The sequence below is a fragment of the Podarcis bocagei genome (genome assembly GCF_964188305.1).
Source record: "Podarcis bocagei genome assembly, chromosome: 2".
Classification (NCBI taxonomy): Eukaryota; Metazoa; Chordata; class Lepidosauria; order Squamata; family Lacertidae; genus Podarcis; species Podarcis bocagei.
This window is the reverse complement of record NC_138126.1, coordinates 1,244,173-1,268,568: the sequence shown is the minus strand read 5'-3', so window position 1 is coordinate 1,268,568 and position 24,396 is coordinate 1,244,173. Positions and strand designations below refer to the sequence as shown.

The window sequence follows — 24,396 nt, the reverse complement described above, 5'->3', positions numbered from 1 at the left end:
GGAAAAAATCCGACAAAAACAAAGACCCCAACCAGGATAACTTGGAGCAAAACTGCAGCCTGTAGGCTTGGCCTTTATTGAACTGTTGCAACAGGGTGTTCCCCTCACTTGCAGGAGAGAGGAAAAGACCCAGAAAGATGGTGTGCAAGACCTTATAAAAACTTTTGAAATTCCCATCCTCTAGGTCAAGCTCACCCCCAGAAACATCATGCATACATTACAGAAATGAGGGGTTGAGGGAGGAGTTGTGGTGGTAACCTGCGTGTCCTGTCACCTGGCTGGTTCTTCCTTTCCGCCTTCCCATGAGTCACTTCCAGGAGACAAAGGAGAGTTGGCAGTTTCCTGCCCCCCCCGGGAAGATCTGATCATTGTCCTTTGTTTCAGTCCATGCTGAACCCACTCCCATATGCAAGTTCTTTGTGATCTTGATTGTCTTCTGTCTGGGATCATCAGGGTTGACATAGCAACTGGGCAAGGCTCCTGTGGATGTGCTGGGATGGTGAAGGGATTATGGCTGACCAGAACCAAGCCACCCCCCTTTGATAGGCTTTGTCACATGGAGTAAAATAAAATGGAACAGTGCAAATCCGATGTATGGTTGATTTTCTATGAATTTATAACAGAAATGTGGCGTATGTAGTGTGTGAGTGTGTGTGAAGTTTGTACAAACAGAATGATTGGGGTGGGGGGTTCCTGCTACAGTGACAAGGCTTGGTGCTTGTGGTCGGTTGAAGGAGTGCTCAGTTGGAGAATGTTCTTGGGGTTGGACCTCCATCTCTCAGCCTTGCATTCTTGAATGGAGAGAGCTGGAGATGCAGAAGGAAAGCAGCTGGAGCCTGACTGCTGGGAAGGCCAGATTGAGACACCCACCCCAATTATGATTTATAATAATTATATGCCGCCATGCAGAAAGGTATCTCAAAAGAAGGCAAAATACCAAATACTTTTTTTGTAATTAATTATGTAATTAGGAAGAATTTATAGAGAGTTTGGAAAATGTATAAGGATTTGTTGGAAAAGAAAACATCTTTGTGGCTTTCAGCCAACCAGATGAATTATAACTAGGGAGAAAATTACTTTACTTAGGGTGATGCTCCTGAGGAAACCATTTCTTTTAGGGATAACTGGGTTAAATGTTCCATGAAGACAGATGAACGACAGCAGCAAAAGTACTTTATGCACAAAAATGGCAAAATCAAGAGATAGCTACACTTGATCAAAAGAGCGGCAGTTAAAAGTGATGGAATATGTCAAATTGGCAAATTTAACTATGAAAATAAGAGATCAAGACAGACATTAAGGAGGAGTAGAAACCTTTTGTTGAATATTTAAAGAATTTTTATAAACATGTACAAACACAAGTAGGAGCTGAATGGAAAACAACAGTTGAAAACTTGCTGGAGAAGAGTGTGGAAAAGGTAAGGTGTAAATATCTGAAATATGCAGCAATTTAAAAATTATATGGGGAAACCATGGAGAGGAAGTCAAGTATGAAATAAATGTGTATCTGGAAAGTATATAGCAATTTGTAAATAAATTCCATATAAAAACAAATTGCATATAAAATTATATACATATAAGGTAATAGAAGAACTTCCAACACTCCTTCCATTCAAATCATTTCTGCTTTTTCAGTTTGTTGGTAGATTGTTGGGTTTCAACTCTTAAAGCTTCTCCTCCTTGTGAGTCCATTGATGTTTTGTAAGAACATCAGGATTGAAGAGCTTTCTACACTCCATATAAGTAAGTGGTTTTCGCTCTGTGAGCTCAATGGTGTTTGCTAAGGTGTCCACTTCTATTGAAGCTCTTTCCAAACTCCATGCATTTAAATGGTTTCTCCCCTGTGTGACTCCGTTGATGAATTCTAAGGTGTCCACTCTGACTGAAGCTTTCCACACTACATGCATTTAGAATCATAGAATCATAGAGTTGGAAGAGACCACAAGGGCCATTGAGTCCAACCCCCTGCCAAGCAGGAAACACCATCAGAGCACTCCTGACATATGGCTGTCAAGCCTCTGCTTAAAGACCTCCAAAGAAGGAGACTCCACCACACTCCTTGGCAGCAAATTCCACTGTCAAACAGCTCTTACTGTCAGGAAGTTCTTCCTAATGTTTAGGTGGAATCTTCTTTCTTGTAGTTTGGATCCATTGCTCCGTGTCCGCTTCTCTGGAGCAGCAGAAATGGTTTCTCCCCTGTGTGACTCCGTTGATGAATTCTAAGGTGTCCACTCCCACTGAAGCTCTTTCCACACTCCATGCATTTAAATGGTTTCTCCCCTATGTGACTCCGCTGATGAATTCTAAGGTGCCCACTCTGACTGAAGCTCTTTCCACACTCCATGCACTTAAATGGTTTCTCCCCTGTGTGACTCCGTTGATGAATTCTAAGGTGCCCACTCTGACTGAAGCTCTTTCCACACTCCATGCATTTAAATGGTTTGTCCCCCGTGTGAGTCCGTTGATGAATTCTAAGATTTCCACTCTCAGTGAAGCTCTTTCCACACTCCATGCATTTAAATGGCTTCTCCCCCGTGTGAGTCCGTTGATGAATTCTAAGGTATACACTCTGAGTGAAACGCTTTCCACATTCCATGCATTCAAATGGTTTCTCCCCTGTGTGATTCCGTTGATGAATTCTAAGGTGTCCACTCTGACTGAAGCTCTTTCCACATTCCATGCATTTAAATGATTTCTCCCCTGTGTGACTCCGTTGATGAATTCTAAGGTTTCCACTCAGACTGAAGCTCTTTCCACACTCCATGCATTTAAATGATTTCTCCCCTGTGTGACTCCGTTGATGAATTCTAAGGTCTCCACTCCGACTGAAGCTCTTTCCACACTCCATGCATTTAAATGGTTTCTCCCCTGTGTGACTCCATTGATGAATTCTAAGGTTTCCACTCTGACCGAAGCTCTTTCCACATTCCATGCACTTAAATGGTTTCTCCCCTGTGTGACTCCGTTGATGAATTCTAAGGTGTCCACTCCCAATGAAGCTCTTTCCACACTCCATGCATTTAAATGGTTTCTCCGCTGTGTGACTCCGTTGATGAATTCTAAGGTGTCCACTCTCACTGAAGCTCTTCCCACACTCCATGCATTTAAATGGCTTCTCCCCAGTGTGACTCCGTTGATGAATTCTAAGGTGTCCACTCTGACTGAAGCTCTTTCCACACTCCATGCATTCAAATGGTTTCTCCCCTGTGTGACTCCGTTGATGAATTCTAAGGTGTCCACTCTGACTGAAGCTCTTTCCACACTCCATGCATTCAAATGGTTTCTCCCCCGTGTGACTCCGTTGATGAATTCTAAGTTTTCCACGCTCAGTGAAGCTCTTTCCACACTCCATGCATTTAAATGGTTTCTCCCCCGTGTGAGTCCGTTGATGAATTCTAAGGTCTCCACTCTTACTGAAGCTCTTTCCACACTCCATGCATTTAAATGATTTCTCCCCTGTGTGACTCCGTTGATGAATTCTAAGGTTTCCACTCTCAGTGAAGCTCTTTCCACACTCCATGCATTTAAATGGTTTCTCCCCCGTGTGAGTCCGTTGATGAATTCTAAGGTCTCCACTCCGACTGAAGCTCTTGCCACACTCCATGCATTTAAATGGTTTCTCCCCAGTGTGACTCCGTTGATGAATTCTAAGGTGTCCACTCTGACTGAAGCTCTTTCCACACTCCATGCATTTAAATGGTTTCTCCCCCGTGTGAGTCCGTTGATGAATTCTAAGTTTTCCATTCTCAGTGAAGCTCTTTCCACATTCCATGCATTTAAATGGTTTCTCCCCAGTGTGACTCCGTTGATGAATTCTAAGGTCTCCACTCTGACTGAAGCTCTTTCCACACTCCATGCATTTAAATGGTTTCTCCCCCGTGTGACTCCGTTGATGAATTCTAAGGTGTCCACTCTGACTGAAGCTCTTTCCACACTCCATGCATTTAAATGGTTTCTCCCCCGTGTGAGTCCGTTGATGAATTCTAAGGTATCCACTCTGAGTGAAACTCTTTCCACATTCCATGCATTCAAATGGTTTCTCCCCCGTGTGAGTCCGTTGATGTTTTCCAAGTGTTCCACTGTCAGTGAAACTCTTCCCACACTCCATACTTTCAAACTGTTTCTCCTCTCTCTTTTCACAATCCATGAATTTATATGGTTTCTTTGTTATTCCCATTGGACTTGGCCCTCCATAATTTTGACTGCCTTCTCCATTGTCTTCTTTCAACAGGGAGGAGCGGGAGGAAAGGAAACCTAGGAAGAGAACAAAGGAATATTACACACATCAATTAGCACCTGCTCTTATTTTGACATCTCGTAGATTCTTTTCTGTCCTCCATATCAAATTTTTCGGAAAGACAGATGAAATAATGTTAAATAATGGTAATGCATCACCAGCCTTTCCTAACCTTTAATTAAGCATTAATGAAGCAGCATTATCTTAGAATACAGTTTAACTGTGGGCTTTACGTTTGATAAAAAATGGTTTATCACAGGAAAGGGAGCTGCTCTATGTTCCATGAAGCCAATATTCATCAGGGTCCTAAGTTCATCATGAGGTTCTTCATCCTCTGCACTATAATCCTCCACCCCTTGGGCCACATGTTGTCCCCTTCGACCTCTAGATGTTTATTAATCACCTGCAGAGTCCCTTTGGCCTCAGGAGGTCCATACTGACCATTTTGGGAGACCCATATATAAGTCTAGTGACAAGGCTTGGTGCTTGTGGCCGGTTGAAGGAGTGCTCAGTGGCACAATGTTCTTGGGGTTGGACCTCCATCTCTCAGCCTTGCATTCTTGAATGGAGAGAGCTCGAGATGCAGAAGGAAAGCAGCTGGAGCCTGACTGCTGGGAAGGCCAGATTGAGACACCCACCCCAATTATGATTTATAATAATTATATGCCACCGGGTCTCACACCCGCCTCCTGACACTGGCTTATCTTAGCGGAGATTCCCTGTCCAGGCCTCTCTCACTGTTCTTCCTCCTTTGCCCTGGGTGGCCAAGGGCTTCTGGATATTCTAGCTCTGCTCCAACTGGGAATTATTTATTAAATTGTTATACCTCTCTTCATCTGAATATCACAAGATAAAAATATGTGTTACACTGAAAAAGGTGAGTATTAAAGGTGAATAACACTGGCCAGAGTGGTGCATGCTCTGGTCATCTCCCGCTTGGACTACTGCAATGCGCTCTACGTGGGGCTACCTTTGAAGGTGACTCGGAAACTACAACTAATCCAGAATGCGGCAGCTAGACTGGTGACTGGCAGCGGCCGCCAATACCATATAACACCGGTCTTGAAAGACCTACATTGGCTCCCAGTACATTTCCGAGCACAATTCAAAGTGTTGGTGCTGACCTTTAAAGCCCTAAATGGCCTCGGTCCAGTATACCTGAAGGAGCGTCTCCACCCCCATCATTCTGCCCGGACGCTGAGGTCCAGCGCCGAGGGCCTTCTGGCGGTTCCCTCATTGCGAGAAGCAAAGCTACAGGGAACCAGGCAGAGGGCCTTCTCGGTAGTGGTGCCCGCCCTGTGGAACGCCCTTCCAGCAGATGTCAAAGCGATAAACAACTACCTGACATTCAGAAGACATCTTAAGGCAGCCCTGTTCAGGGAAATTTTTAACGTGTGATATTTTACTGTATTTTTGGTTTCTATGGAAGCCACCCAGAGTGGCTGGGGAGGCCCAGCCAGATGGGCGGGGTATAAATAATAAATTATAATTATAATTATAATTATGATTGTTGGAAAGAAAAGAAAGAAGAAGGAAACCCGTGGTGTGTCCTCCTGAATGTAATATAATAATAATAATAATAATAATAATAATAATAATAATAATAATAATAATAATAATAATAATAATAATGTGTAAAGAAGAATCCAATCTTCAAATCAGTTTCATATTCCCTGGCTGTATTTCTCAGCCATGATTGTGACTCAGAATCTTAGCCACACTTTATTCTAGAATATCAACTGGATCTCTTTGTAATAGGAGCCAGACATCCCTGGGATTTCATCCAGACATTCCTTTAGTGTGGGCAGCAGCAGCAGAGGAAGGAAGGAAGGAATTAACATTGGGGGCAAACCACTTCCTTCAGAAGGTCTTCCCCAGCGGCCAGCAGGGTTGATAAACTGCTCAGTGTGGACACCTTGGCTTTATAGTGTTAGGGTCTGGATACCAATCATAATCCCTTGGAAATGTCTCAAGAACCCTTAAGATCCAGTTCCACCAACTCCCAAGTAACACTGAGCCCTAGAGGAACCTTCTGTGCTGAGTTGAGGCATCTCTTGTGGAGTTTGGAACTGACAAGGTTAAAACTCCGTGGTGTCCTGTATCTGGATCTGGGAGGAGCTGGGAGGAGCTCGATGCAGAGAAGTGCATCACAGGATGTTGTTCTGACGCTCTTCAGATCTGTCTCTGCAATGGACAGAGAAGCAGCTCAGCTTAGAAGCTGCTGTGAGTGTGCTTTTGGACAGCAGAGAGAAATGGCCGAAGTTTCCGATGGTGTCTGATGGATTTATTACTCTGTAAATAAAGCTACTGGAGATAAGAACGGACTGTCTTTGGACTTGATTTATCCCTTTATCTCACACGGAAGCAGGACCGCTGCTACTCTGCATTTCTTTGGCCAAGTCAGCAGAGCCTACGCCGAGGAAGCGCTGCCTGCACCCAAAGATTTATTTCTGCAAAGGTTATGGAAGTTCTGTGTTTCCTGACAAGTGTGAGAAGGGAGGAAGACTGCCAGCTTTGAGTTGCTGTGATCTCCTGCCAGGAAGGGCAGTGAGGAATGCTGGTGATCGGAGCCAAGAGCCAAGAGAGACTGCTGCTTCGGAGGACCAGCTGGCTGGCAGAGTGAGTACGTTTGAAGCCCCGGGGGGAGGAGATGGCTGCTGCTCAGGCACAGCAGGGCCATGAGAGCTTCAATATCCCCTTTGAAAGGCTCAATGGAGCCAATTGGGAGGACTGGTCCAAACACATGTATTATTGGCTGGACGGAAAGCAGCTGTGGGAATGCACGCAGGCCGATCCAGTCGTGGCCGGGCCCAATGCAGCAGCTGCAGATGTGGAGAGGGCTGCAGCGGCGGCAAAGAAAGACAAGAAGGCCATGTCCCATGTGGTGATGGCGATTGAAGCGTCGCAGCTCCCTCATATTGATGGCTTACGTACCTGTCATCAGATTTGGTCTGCTCTGACTAGAATACATCAGAGGACCACAGCTGGGGCAAAGATCCAAGTGATACGTTCTCTGTTTGAGAAGAGGCTGTCCCAAGGGGAACCGATAAGGGATCGCATTGCTCAGATGCTGACTCTTCAGTAAGCTGCGTCAGCTCAATGTGCCCTTCCCAGATGAACTTAAAGCTTATACGCTTTTAAGCTCTTTGGACAGGAGTTATGAGAACTTGGTTCTAATGATGGAAACGATGCCGCCGCAGGATCTTACGATCGAATATATTAGCGGACGCTTGATTGACGTAGAATCAAAGCGGCAGAGGGCTGTGAAAGAGGACACAGGCTGCACCCCAAGAAGGAGTGGGGGGGCAGCAGCCAGGAGTGGTGAGGACTGTGTGAGAGCCTTTGTTTTCAAGAGATGCTATCGGTGTGGTAGCAACACACACTTGGTCCGCAATTGTCCACTAGAGGCGCAGGATGGTGCCAAGGACACCGGCCGGCGTGGAACGTCAAGAAAGCAAGTTCCCAGAGCCAGACGTGGGAAAGCTGCAGGCCAGGAGAAAAACAAAGACAAGGCGTCTTTTCACCTCACAGCTGCGATGGTGTCTCTGGGAAAAGACAAAAGTCTCAGTCGAGGGGAGGCTGCAACCATGGCAACCAGGAAGGACACTTGCAGAAGCCCCGGTGTGGGTGCGAGCAGCACCATGGCAACTTTGGAAGACAGCCAGAGAGGCACTTTATCTTTCGTGGTGGACTCAGGTGCTACTCACAATCTCGTGAATTCACGGGAGCTCCTGAGAAACTGCAAGACAGTTAAAACTGAACGTTATGTTCACTTAGCGGATGGGTCTCGGAGACCACTGACTGAATCTGGGTCTTTATATTGTTCTTTTCTAGATTGTGAGGTGCAAGCTTTTTTTGTTCCAGAGCTTGCCCACTCTCTTTTGAGTGCGTCAGCATTAATGGCTATTGGATTCGATGTTTTGTTCTCTAACAATTTGTGTTCCTTTTACAGGGATGGGAAGAAGATCTACAGTGTTGAGAGGAAAGACAGGCTCTTTCTGGTGGAGATGCCTATTGAAAATGGGACTGGTGGAAAAATGGGACTGGTGGAAAATGGGGCTAGTGGAGAGTCCATTGAAGATGCACAAGTGCAGTGTGCAAACATCCCACCACACAATGATTGTATTCACATGTGGCACAGGAAATTTGGACACGCGGGGTGGTCGCTTGTGAGAAAAGCCGCAGAGAACACAATTGGGTGTAGGTTCAAGGCCTGTGGCAGATACCTAGATTGTCAAGCCTGTAAGCAATCGAAGGTCACAACATGCACATACCCCAGGTCAGAGAGGAGAACCAGCAAACCCTTTGAGTTGGTGCATGCAGATTTATCAGGTCCCATGCCAACACCTTCTTTAGCTGGGTCTAAATGGATTCTGGTTCTGATTGACGATTTTTCTAGACATACATGGTTTTTCTCACTGAGATAGAAGTCAGAAGCAGCTGCACTGATCAGAGATTGGATCACAGCGGTAGAGCTCCGGTTCTCTACCAGGGTGATTTCCTTTCAATCTGATTGCGGGGGGGGGGGGAGTTCACAGGTTCTGCGCTGCAATCGTTTTTCAGGCAGAAAGGTATCAGTCATCGATTGACGGCCCCCTGCTCTCCGCAACAGAATGGGGTTGCAGAGAGAAAATTTCGCACACTACAGGAATCTGCAAACGCAATGCTGGCAGATTCAGGGTTGCCACAGCGCTTTTGGGCTGAAAGTTATAAGACAGCATGCTTTCTGCAGAATCGGGTGTACAATTCCAGTGTAGGCAACACACCGTTTTTCTTGTTGCATCAGAAGAAGCCGAAGGTGCACTACTTCCACGTTTTTGGATGTCAGGCTTGGGTTCTCATTCCAAAGGCCATGCGCAGAAAGAGTGAGCCAAGGTCTAGGAAGATGATCTTTGTAGGCTATGAGCCGGGTTCAAAGGCGTGGCGTTTCGCATACCCTACTGGCAACCAGTCTAAGCTGCTCATTAGCGGCAGTGCTGAGTTTTGCGAGCAGAGTGGGTGGAAACGTCTTCACGGGAACCCGGATGTTCTGTCAGACTCAGATGAGGAGGAGGAGGATGAGGCTGAACCTGTTGCTGAGGTGCACGGTCCACAGCCACAGAGTCCAGAGTTGGGTTCTCCAAGGGAGAGGCTCCGTATCTCTCCAAAAGGGAGTCCCAGGACCCCTCCACAGGTTTCTGTCAAGTCTGAGCCAAGGAGTGAGCCATCCTCACCAGCAGAACCAGCTGTACGCCTGAAATGGCGCAGCAGGTCAGAGGAGGAGGTTTCTGACACAGGGGATAGTAGGGCTGATCCAGGTGAATCAGGTGCAGTTCCAGAGTTCACGCTGAGGAGATCAGCAAGATCAACGAAAGGAAAGCCACCTGAAAGGTATGAAGCCACTAGTGTTTGGGTTGTTGTGGCTAGGTGTGAACCTGAATCCTTTGAGGATGTTCAGAAGTTGCCTCAGGAAGAAGCTAGCAAATGGCATGAGGTGATGCAGAAGGAGATGAACTCAATGGAGTCTCTTGGTGTGTTCTCACTCACACAGCTACCGGCTAACCAGCGAGCTGTTAGCTGCAGATGGGTTTACTGACTTAAACCCACAGAAGCGGGAGAACCACAGTATAAAGCGAGATTAGTGGCCCAAGGATTCACACAGAAAAAGGGTGTCCACTTCACAGAGGTCTATTCGCCGACCTCGAGAGCAGAGACTCTGAGAACGCTTTTAGCGATAGCAGCACAGAGAGGTTGGAAGGTGAACCATTTTGATGTAGATGTCGCCTACCTGAACTCAGGTCACCAGGAGGAGTTGTACATGCTTCCTCCTCCAGGGTTTGAAGTCAGTGAGCCAGGCGTTGTGTGGCGGTTGCACAAATCCATCTATGGATTACGCCAATCTGCCAGGAATTGGAAGATGTGTCTACATGAAGCCTTAGAAAAGCTAGGTTTTAAGAGATCTCTTGCAGACAGTTGTCTTTACATTAGAGATTCAGGCTTGAAACAGCAAGTGGTGCAGGTGTTTGTTGATGATTTGTTGATCATGGCACAGACAGGTGAACAGGTGGAGAAGTTTGCTAAAGAGCTTAGAAAACGGTTCAAGCTGAAGCAGCTTGGAGATGTCAAGTCTTACCTAGGCGTCTAGATAGCGAGGACTGAGGATGGAAGCTTCTTGCTTTGCCAGAAAGGTAAGATTGAACAGTTGCTTGAGAAGTTCAGGATGAGTGATTGTGCAGGAGTGAGAAGTCCTATGGAGACTAGTTTTGTGAAGGACAGCCAGCAAGTAGAACGCGCTGAGTTCGAAAATACTGAAATGTTTCAATCAGCTCTAGGGAGTTTGTTGTATTTGTCCCAGTGGAGCAGACCAGACATAGCATTTGCTGTCAATCTGCTCAGTAGAGAGGCTTCAAGTCCTAGCATACAAGCCTGGAATGGCATCAAGAGAGTTCTGAGGTATTTGCAGGAAACCAAAGACTTTTGTCTTAGGTTGCCAGCACAAGGAGAAGTCAAACTGACTTGCTTTGTAGATTCGGATTGGGCTAATCTTGAGGACCGCAAATCAGTGTCAGGCTTAGTGGTGAAGTTTGGGGACTCAATAGTGGGGTGGAGGTCCCGGAAGCAAAGTCTCATAGCGCTTTCATCTACTGAAGCTGAGTTCAGTGCGCTATCAGAGGTTTGCAGAGAGCTGGAGTTCTATGTGTGTTTGGTCGAGGAAATCTGTGGAGAGAATTGTCTGCCCGTTGTGGTGCATGAAGACAATCAACCATGTCTCAAATTGGCTGAGACAGGGCAGTTCAAGGCGAGGACCAAACATTTGGACATACGTTTCCGGAATGTATGTCAGAGCGTTCGTGAGGGGCTAGTTGCTCTGAAATACTGTCCCTCAACCAAGAACCTCGCTGATGGTTTCACAAAACCTTAACCTTCCAGAAGCACGAGGAGTTCTGTGAGGGTCTGTGTATGGGGAAAGCATTGTTGGCTATTGTCTCCAGATGCAGGACAAGAGGGGGTGTGGAGTTTGGAACTGACAAGGTTAAAACTCCGTGGTGTCCTGTATCTGGATCTGGGAGGAGCTGGGAGGAGCTCGATGCAGAGAAGTGCGTCACAGGATGTTGTTCTGACGCTCTTCAGATCTGTCTCTGCAACGGACAGAGAAGCAGCTCAGCTTAGAAGCTCCTGTGAGTGTGCTTTTGGAAAGCACAGAGAAATGGCCGAAGTTTCCGATGGTGTCTGATGGATTTATTACTCTGTAAATAAAGCTACTGGAGATAAGAAAGGACTGTCTCTGGACTTGATTTATCCCTTTATCTCACACGGAAGCAGGACCGCTGCTACTCTGCATTTCTTTGGCCAGGTCAGCAGAGCCTACGCCGAGGAAGCGCTGCCTGGACCCAAAGATTTATTTCCGCAAATCTCTGGTCCTCCAGTTGTGGTTGGACTCAAAGTACCACCTGCCCAAGCAAGGATGGCCCATGGCCAGGGAGGATGGGAGTCTTATCTGGGGGGACACACTTTCCCCTTTCCCCCCCTCCTCTGAAAATGCGGAATGGGGGAGGTGGGGCACATTGACGCAAGGAGGACATTGACACACCAATAATATTTCAATATCAAGAGATGATATTCGTGTCGCGACATCACCCAAATGTGCCTATGCATGTGTGAGTAGAAGAGTTGCGACTGCGCTGGCCGCCAGTTAGCCGTTGGCGTTTGAAGAGAGTAGGTGTGTTTTTAGCACGACCATCTAAAGATTATGTGAAATGTAAAAGTGTTCCAACACTTTTTTACGTCATTTAGTTAAGATTTAAAAATACCAAAGGTAAGTTATTCCACTCAGTAATCAGGATTACAGGTGATTTTCAAATAAGTTCAGTGGCTTTATTAACAATTGTTAGATTTTTGAAAATGTCCGTTGGCGCACTTTGATACACTAAGGGTTAGCGCCTCCAGTAATGGCTGAATTCCTCTGATCGGGAGGAACTTGCTTTGTGGAAATCTGGGTCTGGCCGCAACAGCAAAGGCGGAGACCCACTAAAAATCACAGGCGGGAGAAGCCTGTGAACGTGGGATTCGGCTGGCACCTTTTGCGCCTCCTCTACTCGCGGGGAAACCTGTTTTCGGGGATCTGGAGCGACGGGTGAGTGGCGCGGTGCTTCGAATTGACTGCTTCTTTCACGGAGTGAAGCCGCATTGCTATTGCTGGAGAGCGCTGACTTTTTCCTGTGGACAATTTGATTCTAAAACAATTACCCGTGAGTAGAACGGAAAATTGGATCTTTAAACGTCTTAATTTGGCACCGAAACGGGGAGGTTTCAAAAAGGAAGTCCGCCTCCCCTTTTTGTAAATAGACTGAAGCATAGAGGCTGCAAGTCTTGGAAAGCCTTCCGTAAAGGATTAAACTTCCATCGGTTAAAATCACTAAACCCCCCTTGGAAGCAGGAGAAGAGGGGGGAAATTTTGGATCGTGTAAGCCTGCAGGAGAGAGTGAAGAAAGTCAAATTACCACCGCTCTGAACCTGGAAACGGTCTGCTAGTAAGACCGACGTTTTGAATCTGAATAGATCGTTCGTTGACAGCTAGTTAAATAAGAGAAATACATTGTTTCCATTGTCTCCATCTGAGTTTAAAAAGGAGTAAAAGTAACTGAAAATTGAAACTAACTTTATTGTTTGAACTGTGCTTAAAAGGATTGATGCAAATCGAAATTGTTTCCCTCTAGAAGAAGCTTTTGAAATTGTTACATGAGTTGAGCTGGGGGGATCTCCAGCTGCAAGATAAAAAACTGTGAGAATCTGGGACTGACCTTGGATTGTTAAGAATGTTGACAGAAGAAGCCTTAGTGGTTGCATTATGTAAGATAAATACTACACTTGATCTTAGCCAAAAGGCCGAGAAGCTGTGATCAAATATGAAACAATGTGTGCAGAAATAGGCATACACACAATGGAATACTGGGCCTGGTCCACCTCAATAAAGTACTGGTTACGCTGCCATTTTCGCTGCTCTCCATCACGCCTGCTCGCTGATTTGCTCAAAGACTCCTATAAATCAAGATGGTATCAGTACCTCGAAAAAAAGATTGAATCTTTAGGCATCGAGCTGGAGCCCCTGTACAATTCTAATGAGCAATACATTTTCCGTAATATCCTAACTAGACTAAAGGATGTCGAGAGACAAAATATTATGGCAGCTGTAAACAAAATTTGCTCCCCCATATTCTATGACTTAAATATCTTAGATAGCAGAGCCAATTACGTCACTAAATTAATAATCCCAGCCCAACGTAGGGCTTTTATGCTGGCCCGGTTGAATGTTTTTCCCTCAGCATTTGTCTGGGGAAGATATCAAAATATCCCTAGAAACAAGAGATTCTGCAGATGCTCTATGAATATCCCGGACACTGTAGAGCATATTCTCTTCCATTGCCCATTGTACAGTACGCTCCGTCAACGCGTGCTGTCCCCCCTTTTGGGTGGTCTGGAACCCCAGCAAGGTGAATGTGTGGGATTCTGCCTATCCGACGTTGACCAAAGGGTAACGGCGGGGGTAGCTGAGTTTTTGGTAGCAGCCCTCCAAGGAGCAGGTTAACAAGGAAAACCACTGATTCTATATGTATATATATGTGTGTGTATGTAGCAAACTGCTGCCTTTTTATATATATCTCAAGGCTTTTACATGTTATTTTCTCTTTTATGGTTTTATTTGCATAATGCCTAATAAAGGTTTGATTTCAAATGTAAGATAAATGACTCACTGGAACAGCTCCATAAGAAGACGGATGTGATGACTATAAAAATTGATAACTTGGGACAAAAAGTGACTAATTTTGGACAAAAAGCGAACATTAATACAGAAACTATTCAGGAATCGATACAGGGATCTACTCTGACATGGCAAATTGTAGAGAAGGCGGGGGAGAAAGTTGTCATTGTTGAACCTAAAATAGCACAAGTGGACAGGGAGAGAGCCCCAGCCTTACAGATGTAATTTGATGACTATAAGTTGATGCCTTTTATGATTGAATTTAGGGAAAGTCAGATTTTGACGATTGGAGCCCCGCTTGGACTGGAGAAGGAAAGTTGGATAGAATAATGGAGTTTTTTAAACAGGATAGGAAAATTGGCTTCCAGGTGGAAAAATCAAAACTAGAGACTGAATTGTTAGAACCCAATACTAAGAATTTATCAAGAATGTATAACTTGCTGCTGAAATGGAATACACAGGATGAAACAGTTAAATCGGCTATGATTAAGTGGGCACAGGATATTGGTCATAACATTATGTCTGCTGACTGGGAATGGTTATGGAACACCGGTATTAAATTTACGGCATGTAATGCCGTAGAATCATAGAATCATAGAGTTGGAAGAGACCACAAGGGCCATCGAGTCCAACCCCCTGCCAAGCAGGAAACACCATCAGAGCACTCCTGACATATGGTTGTCAAGCCTCTGCTTAAAGACCTCCAAAGGAGACTCCACCACACTCCTTGGCAGCAAATTCCACTGTCGAACAGCTCTTACTGTCAGGAAGTTCTTCCTAATGTTTAGGTGGAATCTTCTTTCTTGTAGTTTGGATCCATTGCTCTGTGTCCGCTTCTCTGGAGCAGCAGAAAACAACCTTTCTCCCTCCTCTAGGTGACATCCTTTTATATATTTGAACATGGCTATCATATCACCCCTTAACCTCCTCTTCTCCAGGCTAAACATGCCCGACTCCCTTAGCCGTTCCTCATAAGGCATCGTTTCCAGGCCTTTGACCATTTTGGTTGCCCTCCTCTGGACACGTTCCAGTTTGTCAGTGTCCTTCTTGAATTGTGGTGCCCAGAACTGGACACAGTACTCCAGGTGTGGTCTGACCAGAGCAGAATACAGTGGCACTATTACTTCCCTTGATCTAGATGCTATACTCCTATTGATGCAGCCCAGAATTGCATTGGCTTTTTTAGCTGCCGCATCACACTGTTGGCTCATGTCAAGTTTGTGGTCAACCAAGACTCCTAGATCCTTTTCACATGTACTGCTCCCAAGCCAGGTGTCACCCATCTTGTATTTGTGCCTCTCATTTTTTTTTGCCCAAGTGCAATACTTTACATTTCTCCCTGTTAAAATTCATCTTGTTTATTTTTGCCCAGTTCTCTAATCTGTCAAGGTCGTTTTGAAGTGTGATCCTGTCCTCTGGGGTGTTAGCCACCCCTCCCAGTTTGGTGTCATCTGCAAATTTGATCAGGATGCCCTTGAGTCCATCATCCAAGTCGTTGATAAAGATGTTGAATAAGACCGGGCCCAAGACAGAACCCTGTGGCACCCCACTAGTCACTCTTCTCCAGGATGAAGAGGAACCATTGATGAGCACCCTTTGGGTTCGGTCAGTCAGCCAGTTACAAATCCACTGAGTGGTAGCATAGTCAAGACCGCATTTTACCAGCTTCTTTACAAGAATATCATGGGGCACCTTGTCAAATGCCATGCTGAAATCAAGGTAGGCTACATCCACTGCGTTCCCTTCATCTACCAGGATTGTAATTCTGTCAAAAAACGAGATCAGGTTAGTCTGACATGACTTATTTTTCAGAAATCCATGCTGACTATTGGTGATCACAGCATTCCGTAAAGGAAAACATTATGAAAATGGTTTACAGGTGGTACATGACCCCAGTCAAGCTGGCAAAAATTTATCATTTGCCCGATAACAAGTGTTGGAAATGTAAAGAGACTGAAGGTACCTTCTACCACCTTTGGTGGACATGCCCGAAGATTAAGGCTTTCTGGGAAATGATTTATAATGAAATGAAAAAGGTACTTAAATGTACATTCCCTAAAAAACCAGAGGCCTTTCTCTTGGGCATTGTCGGCCAATTGGTGTCAAAGAGGGATAGAACTTTATGTATGCTACAACAGCAGCAAGAATACTCATCGCAAAGTATTGGAAGACACAAGATCTACCTACTCTGGAAGAATGGCAGATGAAAGTGATGGACTATATGACATTGGCCGAGATGACAGGCAGAATCCGTGATCAAGGAAAAGAGACGGCGGAAGAAGAATGGAAAAAATTTAAGAGATACCTTAAGGACCATTATAAACTTGATGAATGTTAGAATGTTGAGGTTTGCAGGAAAAAAAAAGGGATACAGTGACATAAGAACAGACTATAGAAAAGATTAAGATGACAGAGGTTGGAAAGGAATATTTAGAAGTTGCTAAAAAATTATGGACATTGGAATGCAGAAAGGGGGGGTATGGGGGAGTCCCAGAAAAGAGGTTTATGAAAAAATCCTATGAAATTATACGTGTTTGTATGTTTTATGTTGTTTTTTTTTAGGTGTTTGTTTGTCTTTAAAAATTTTTGTAAAACCAATAAAAATTTTATATATATAAAAAAAGGAAAGTTGGATAGATCCCTTCATGCAGGGATTTATTGACCTCTGGGACCTGGACTTGGGTTAGGAGGAGATTGGAGTTGTGGGGACCTCCAGATTTAGAGGAACTTTGAAATACGTCCTGAAATATCTTTGGGATCTTAGTTTTAACTATGGAGATTTGGTTGAGCTGTCAAGAAGGAATAAAAACATTGCTAGGTGGGAATTTCCCCGAGATCTACTCTTCAGCATCAAAGGAGGGAAAATAAGAACAAGATCAGCAGAAGACAAAGCAAAGTGCATGTATAAATATGAAGAAGACTTGCAGAAGGGACTTGGAAAAGAGTTAAGAGCCTCGGACAGAAGATCACCAGGTTGATGGACTATATGGAATTGACGGAGATGACTGGCAGGGTCCGAGACCAGGGAGAGGAGACGGTGGGAGAAGATTGGAAAAAGTTTAAAGTTTATCTATGGAAATACAGTGGTGCCCCGCGAGACGAATGCCTCGCAAGACGGAAAACTCGCTAGACAAAAGAGTTTTCCATTTTGGAGTTGCTTCGCAAAACGAATTTCCTACGGGCTTGCTTCGCAAGACGAAAATGTCTTGCGAGTTCCTGCGGGGTTTTTTTCCTTTCCCCCCTTTTTCTAAGCCGCTAAGCCACTTATCCGCTAAGCCACTAATAGCACTAATCCGCTAAGCCGTCAATGGGCTTGCTTCGCAAGACAAAAAACCGCAAGACGAAGAGACTCGCGGAACGGATTCTTTTCGTCTTGCGAGGCACCACTGTAATGTAAAATTAATGAGTGTTAGGAAAATGTTGGAATGAAATTATATGCCTTTAGTAGAAATGTTATAAGGAATTAAGCAGAAATACGTATTTTAGTATTAATGGAAAATAAGGTTAAAATATGTTGAGATAACTATATGACAGAAAATAGAGAAAGATGGAAAGGACTTGCTGAAATAATTTATAGAAATGGGAGGTGAGAAGAGGTCGATGAAACAAGGGAATGAAAGAGAGGGTATTGAGATGGTATGATGTGTGTTCTTTTTGAATTGTTTTTGTTGTTGTTTTGTTTAATGTGTTAATGTCGTGTTGTGTATTGTTTATATATTGTATTGTATTGTTTTTTCTTTCTTTTGTTTTTCTTTTTTTTCTTTTATTTTCTCTTTTTTGTAAGGTTTAAAAGTAATAAATATTATTTAAAAATAAAAGATTTAAAAATACCAAAGGTAAGTTATTCCACTCAGTAATCAGGATTACAGGTGATTTTCAAATAAGTTCAGTGGCTTTATTAACAATTGTTAGATTTTTGAAAATGTCCGTTGGGGCACTTTGATACACTAAGACATTGGGACGCATTGATATGTATAAAAGTGCCCCGCTTAGTGTACAATAAACTCTAAACTCATTAAATTTGAAAAGAAAAAACCTGTTGTTTACTACGTGCCAAAGTCATTTCTAAATATAATATGATTTCAAGGATGTTGTTTTGCGGTTGCCAAAACCAAATTTCCCAAAGGGAACATCATCTCTTTATACTTTTTCTATTGACTTATGTGGATATAATGTGTAACAGAAGCTAAGTATTAAGTACCGTATTTTTCGCCCCATAGGACTGTCACGGCTAAAATGGCCGCTGTTTCTTTAATGCGAATAAAGCTGGGTCAGCATGACTCAGCGGTCTGCACCAAGTTGTATATATAAGTGAGAAATGTTAGTTTGTTGCTGAGGCTGGTGTTTGGGTTAGTTGGTTGGTTGGTTGGTGCTGGTGTGTATAGTTATTCAGTCGTGTTTTGCACAAAGACTTTTAAGAATAAAACTCTGCAAGAATATTCTCGTGGACTCTTTTTGTGCCGACAAGGAGACTGAGGAGACAAAGGGAGGTCAGAACCCTTTCCTTCTTTTTTTTTTTTTTCTTTTTACAAACACTGACAGGTTATGGGCCCAGTGTTTCTGAGCATCTGCAGAGTGCAAAACGACTGACAGCATCTCAGCAGGGAGCTGGTGAGTCCTGGTGGTGTACGAAGCCAGTGGCTGTGCGTTGGAGCAGTTGGTGGCAAGCTGTAACTGTCTGCAGTGACGCTGGAGCGGCTAGGATCTGAGGATCAGCAAAGCACTCAGTGTCGGCTACTGGAACAGTTTGAACTGCTAGAGGACCACAGTAGGCGACTCACAGAGCGGCTACACCAGTTGCAGAGTCAGGCGGGACCTGAGGGTCAACGGAGGCAGCAGCTAGAAGCCGGTGAGTGCCAGCCAGGACCATCTAGTTGGACTCTAAAGAGAGAGTCAGGAGAGATTGCTGGAGGCTCTACAGAAGGGGCTCAGCAAGCACCAGCAGAGATGGCAGATTTCCAGTCTTCCCAAGTTGTGAATATTGGGGGAGGCATCCCTTTTGAACTTCTCTCAGAAAACAACTGGCTGAGTTGGTCAATTAAAATGCAGCAGTTGTTAAGGAGAGATGGACTATGGGACTGTGTTGAAACTGAGGTTTTGAGACGGGACTCTGCTGAGAAAAAACGGCTAGATGAAAGGGCCCGTGCCCAAATTATGCTGTGTTTGAGCAACTCTCAGTTATTGCATGTAGCAAATGCCAGCACAGCGTTTGAGTGCTGGAATTTATTAAGGGCAATGCATGTCAGAGAAACTGCCGGAACTATCATTTCTCTGACCAGGCTGTTCAGGACTGTTATGAAGGAAGGTGAGAGTTTGGCAACTCATCTTCAAACGCTGAAATCTCTGTTTCTTCAACTACAGCAGAGAGGTAAGCGTTATGATGAGACTGACCAAACCTACATTATCCTTTCAAGTTTGCCTGAAAGCTGGTTGCCCGTGATTAACAGCATGGAGAGTATGCGTCCCCAAGATCTGACCCTTGAGTATGTGGTTGGCAGATTGACCGAAGAAGCAGAAAGCAGGTCAGATAGACAGGCTGAACTCCAAGAACGGAGGAGTTATAGCCGAGGGGGCCAGCAGCAGAATCTGCCAATGGAGCAACGTCAAGGTTTGGACTTGGCCATGGCGGTGAGGAGGTGCTATAGATGCAACCAACCCGGGCATCTCCAACGTCAATGCAGGGCAAGACTTCCAGGAGACGACATGGAGCAGAGACAGCAATCGACGCAGAAACGTAAGCAGAAGGGGTTCTCTTCAGGGAAGAAGAACACAGGTTGACAAAACTGGGTTTATGTATATAATGTATGTATGCATTGTTTCTGTTGGGGTTTTTCGCATTTAAGAAACAGAAGGGGTGTCACGGCTAAAATGGCCGCTGTTTCTTTAATGCGAATAAAGCTGGGTCAGCATGAAATGTTAGTTTGTTGCTGAGGCTGGTGTTTGGGTTAGTTGGTTGGTTGGTTGGTGCTGGTGTGTATAGTTATTCAGTCGTGTTTTGCACAAAGACTTTTAAGAATAAAACTCTGCAAGAATATTCTCGAGGACTCTTTTTGTGCCGACAAGGAGACTGAGGAGACAAAGGGAGGTCAGAACCCCTTCCTTCTTCTTCTTCTTCTTCTTTTTTTTTTTTGCTTTTTACAAACACTGACAAGGACGCACTTTTCCCCCTCCAAAAATGAAGGGGAAATGTGTGTGGGTCCTATGGGGCGAATGCAGGCTTTCGCTGAAGCCTGGAGAGCGAGAAGGGTCGCTCTCGCTCTCCAGGCGTCACGCAGATCTCCGCAAGACGTAGGAGGAACCCGCGCTGGGCTCCCACGGCTTGCGGAGAGTTGCCTGTATGCTGAAGCCTGGGCATATCCCCGCTATAACACACAAGTTCTAATTAAATCCTAGTATTTACTATACCTAAAACATTGAGCACCACAGACACATAATTTATTATTTATACCCTGCCCATCTGGCTGAGTTTCCCCAGCCACTCTGGGTGGCTCCCAATCGAGTGTTAAAAACAGTAAAGCATTAAATATTAAGAACTTCCCTAAACAGGGCTGCCTTCAGATGCCTTTTAAAAATAAGATAGCTGCTTAATTCCTTGACATCTGATGGGAGGGCATTCCACAGGGCAAGCGCCACTCCCCAGAAGGCCGTCTGTCTGGTTCCCTGTAACCTCACTTCTTGCAGGGAGGGAACCGCCAGAAGGCCCTCGGCGCTGGATCTCAGTGTCCAGGTTGAACGATGGAGGTGGAGACGCTCCTTCAGGTATACAGGACTGAGGCCGTTTAGGGCTTGAAAGGTCAGCACCGACACTTTGAATTGTGCTCAGAAATATACTCAAATATTCCTCTGCAGTAAAGGAGGCAAATGGAAGCCTTCCCATTGTCTTTGTGCTTACAAATACTGCCTTAAGGAGGGATGAACAGGGTGAGCCTGTGACCTGGATTCAGGAACTAAAGTATTTACCATCACAAAAGAATGGCCAGGCTGCCCAGGTAATGCAGTTAGTGACCATTAACAGGTATCCTTGGGGACAGGTTTTCTGCTGTAGACCGCCTCCTGTGATGTATTCCTGCTGTAGACAGTCTCCTTCTGTATGATATTTGGGGGGGTGGTCTTGGGTGGGCAATTTGAAAAGACTATAAAAGGCCTTGCACACCTCCCTCCTGGTTGTGGTGAGGGGGGGACACTGTTGCAATAAAGATCAGGCTTACTAGCCGCTTTGCTTCGCCATATACACTGGTTGGCCTCTGTTATTTTCTCCTACCTACCGTATTTTTCGCTCCATAAGGCACACCTGATCATAAGGCGCACCTAGTTTCTAGAGGGGGAATTCAAGGGGAAAAATATTATTTAAAGGGAGCGCTAAGCAGAGCTCCCTGGTGCCCTGCGGAGGCGTTGCGCCACTAAGGCAGACGCTAAAACAGCTAGAGGGAGCGCTGCGCAGCACTCTCTGTAGCTGTTCTGGCTTCTGGGGTAGCCCGCGAAGCCTCCGCAGGGCAGCAGCGAGTCTTCATCCCGGGCTTCCCCCGCCAGCCCCGACAAGCTCTGGGAGTATTCCCCACCTCCCGCAAAAGCCCACAGGAGCTGCGCACCCTTTAAGGAGCGTGTGGCTTCTGCGGGAGGTGGGGTAATTCTGTAAGATTATTTGGGGAAGTTTTTCTAATGAAAAGATATTGTCACAGATGCTTGTTTTTGCCATTCTCAAAAGTGTGAATTTCTGTATCTGCAGAGATAACATGCCTTTTCTTCACATGAAAAATGTTATAAAATAAACATACAGAGTTGAGGGAAAACCTTAATCCCATTGTTCCTTTGCAGATTTATATATACAGAATCAACCCCTTAAATTCTAAGTTCCAAGAGGTTCAAGGAACAGATGGTTTGCAGTGGAAGAGATCTGCACAAGTAGCTAAGTGTGAAGCCGTAAAAACGAAAGTGCAACCTTGTGAGCAGAATACTCCACACATCTTGGGGTCTTTGTGTAATAATTGTGCAAGTCGGACTTGAGGCAAGCGCTGAAGGCTCTTCAGGGCTGGCAACCTCTTCCCAATCCCACTGGGTTCCAACAACCGCACTAACACTTAACTGTACAGAATAGGCACCTGAATGCAGAAGCCAATCCAAAGGGGTGGCTGGTAGTGGAGGTGGTGAAATCCACAAGTTCCGAGTTTTTCATGTGTGCTAAAACTCATTATGCTTGGCTGTTGTTTTTGATATAAAAAAAATATTTTTACCAACGTGCTATAATATTATTGTTTTAGTTAAATAAATTGTTTAAGTTGTAATTAAGGAAATGATTATTTTTCTCCTTCCAATAAATTACAGCAGAAATGTTGTCCAAATATAGACAGTTAACTTATTAAACCTCAGAATGATTTCATAATTATCTGTCTATGTATTTCTAATAGTGTAACCAAATCAGATTTTTTTGATTTATATAGAGTCATACTGACTAGTGATTTATTGTAAATTGTGATTGAAATCAATTTGATTTATATCAAATTCACCCTGATTGCAATCTACCACAACGTCTGAAATAAGGCTGGAACTATACAGAGGCGAACAGGAGAATGTCCTGGCAACGGCTACTACTTAGGGGTCTAAAACGGATAAATGAAAATATCATCAATCGTCACACACTCAGTTTCATCAGCAGGCAAGCCAAGATGCATCCTAGCAGGACGTTTGGGTTTGGGCTAGGCTATAATTGGTGGTATTCTGGACAATCCAAAGTATGGAGATAAGTCGTAGTGAATACAGATGATCTGGGACAGCCAACACCCTCAGCAGGGAAGCTGGGTGATGGGGGTGGGGGTCAGTGGTGCTGGAAGGGGAGGGGTCTCTGTTGAGGCTCCTCCCCTTCCTTTAACCCTTCCATGGACTCCCTCTCTCCGTTTCCCCAGCCAAAAGGGACCCAGCCAGGCGCCCCACGACCCCAGGGATTCCTGGGGACAAACTGGTAAAATCAGCAGTGATACACTGGGTCAGAAATATAGGTCATAATTAGAGCTGGGCGATAAATTGGTATATTGCCCAAGACTGGCTTGAAGTTTACATCGTGATAACTGTTTCCTAATACTGAGCTGGCAATATATTACGAATCACAATGTGTGCAAGGGCTAGGCAACACCTGCTTTTCAACATTGCGATAACTTACCAGCTAAACGCTGTAATGTTAGTAGCAGCTAAACCTCACAATATCACCTGCTAAATATTGCAGGGCTATTAGCAGATAAAGATTGTAATGTTATCATTACCAAAACTCACAATAACACTTGTGGTTTATTACGAGCTAAACCTCACAATATCACCTGCTAAACGTTGCCATGTTATCAGCAGATAAACATTTAAATCAGCCACAAGGCCTGAAATAGGGGTGGAACTGTACAGAGGAGAGCAGCACAATGTCCTTGCAATTGCTCCTACTTAGGGGTCTAAAATGGATAAATGACAATATTATCAATCATCATCTCAGAGGGACTTTTGGGTTTGGGCTTGGCTAGCAAATGGTGGTATTCAGGACAATCCTGTATGGCAATGATGATCTGGGACTGCCAGACGGGAGACTGGGGAATAAGTGGTGATGGAAGGGGAGGGGTCTCTGTCGAGGCTCCTCCCCTTCCTTTAACCCTTCCCTGGACTCCCTCTCTCCCTTTCCCCAGCCAGGCGCCCCCAGGGAGAATGGGGGGCCTCAGCCCCACCCCCAGCCCTGCTTGGGGTCCTCATTCCCCTTCCCGCCAAGGCCTCCGGGGGGGGCAGGGCAGCTGAGCCTCTCTCGGCCCCCCAGGAAAGAGAAAGGGGAGTCTGGCGGGGCTGCTGCTGCTGCCCAGGAGATCTTGCAAGACCAGCCCTGCAGGTCTTGGGTCCCCCCTTCCCCCCTGGGTCGCCTGGATTGGGGCCCCTGTCGACGGGCCCCAGGGAGGGCGCTCTCCTTGGGGGGGGTCTCTTTGTCCTTCCCTCTTATCCCCCCCCTCTATTCCCCCCCCTTCTCTCCCCCTTTACCTCTTGGTCCTCCGCCTCCCTGGCTCCGGATTAGTCCGCTCTCCTTCTCTGCAATAGAAAGGGCGGGGGGGGGATTTCCTCCACTGACGCCCCTCCTCCCCTTTCCCGGAAACTTCCGGCGCATTTCGCGGCGACACTTCCGATTCCTTTTGGGATGCGCTTGCCCCTAGAGCTACGTCCATAGAGCAGCCTCTCCCTGTGTTGGGATGGGAAGAGGACGGGACGGCGCTGCCTCGGGGGTCTCCATGGGGGCCTGGCCCCCCTCCCTCCCTCCTTCCCACAGCAGGGGGCGAGATGGCTGCGGGGGGGCATCATATCTGGGGGGGACCTGGGTTTGCGGGGAGAGAAGGAGGGAAGGGCTGCCCCTCCCCCTGTGGGTCAGGAGAGCGGGGGAGGGGCTGAGTGAGGAGGAGGGAAGGGC

General features: G+C 45.6%; 2 protein-coding genes across 3 annotated transcripts in view; one reads left to right on the top strand and one right to left on the bottom strand.

Moving 5' to 3' along the window:
* The window catches only part of LOC308581176 (uncharacterized protein), a 270,653-nt gene extending 267,559 nt beyond the window's left edge, over positions 1–3,094 (top strand). Inside the window, exon 2 of one of the 2 annotated variants that reach the window (XR_014004883.1) lies at positions 3,065–3,094. Coding sequence is in view for 1 of the 2 variants with exons in the window: in XM_081183701.1 (XP_081039827.1) it covers positions 1,920–1,921 (2 nt within the window). In the remaining variant the exon portion in view is untranslated. Of the gene's footprint in view, positions 1–1,919; positions 2,351–3,064 lie in introns of those variants that run through there. The other variant, XM_081183701.1, reaches the window with a different exon arrangement.
* The window catches only part of LOC308580709 (uncharacterized protein), a 263,178-nt gene that overhangs the window by 216,556 nt on the left and 22,226 nt on the right, over positions 1–24,396 (bottom strand). The window lies entirely within an intron of this gene.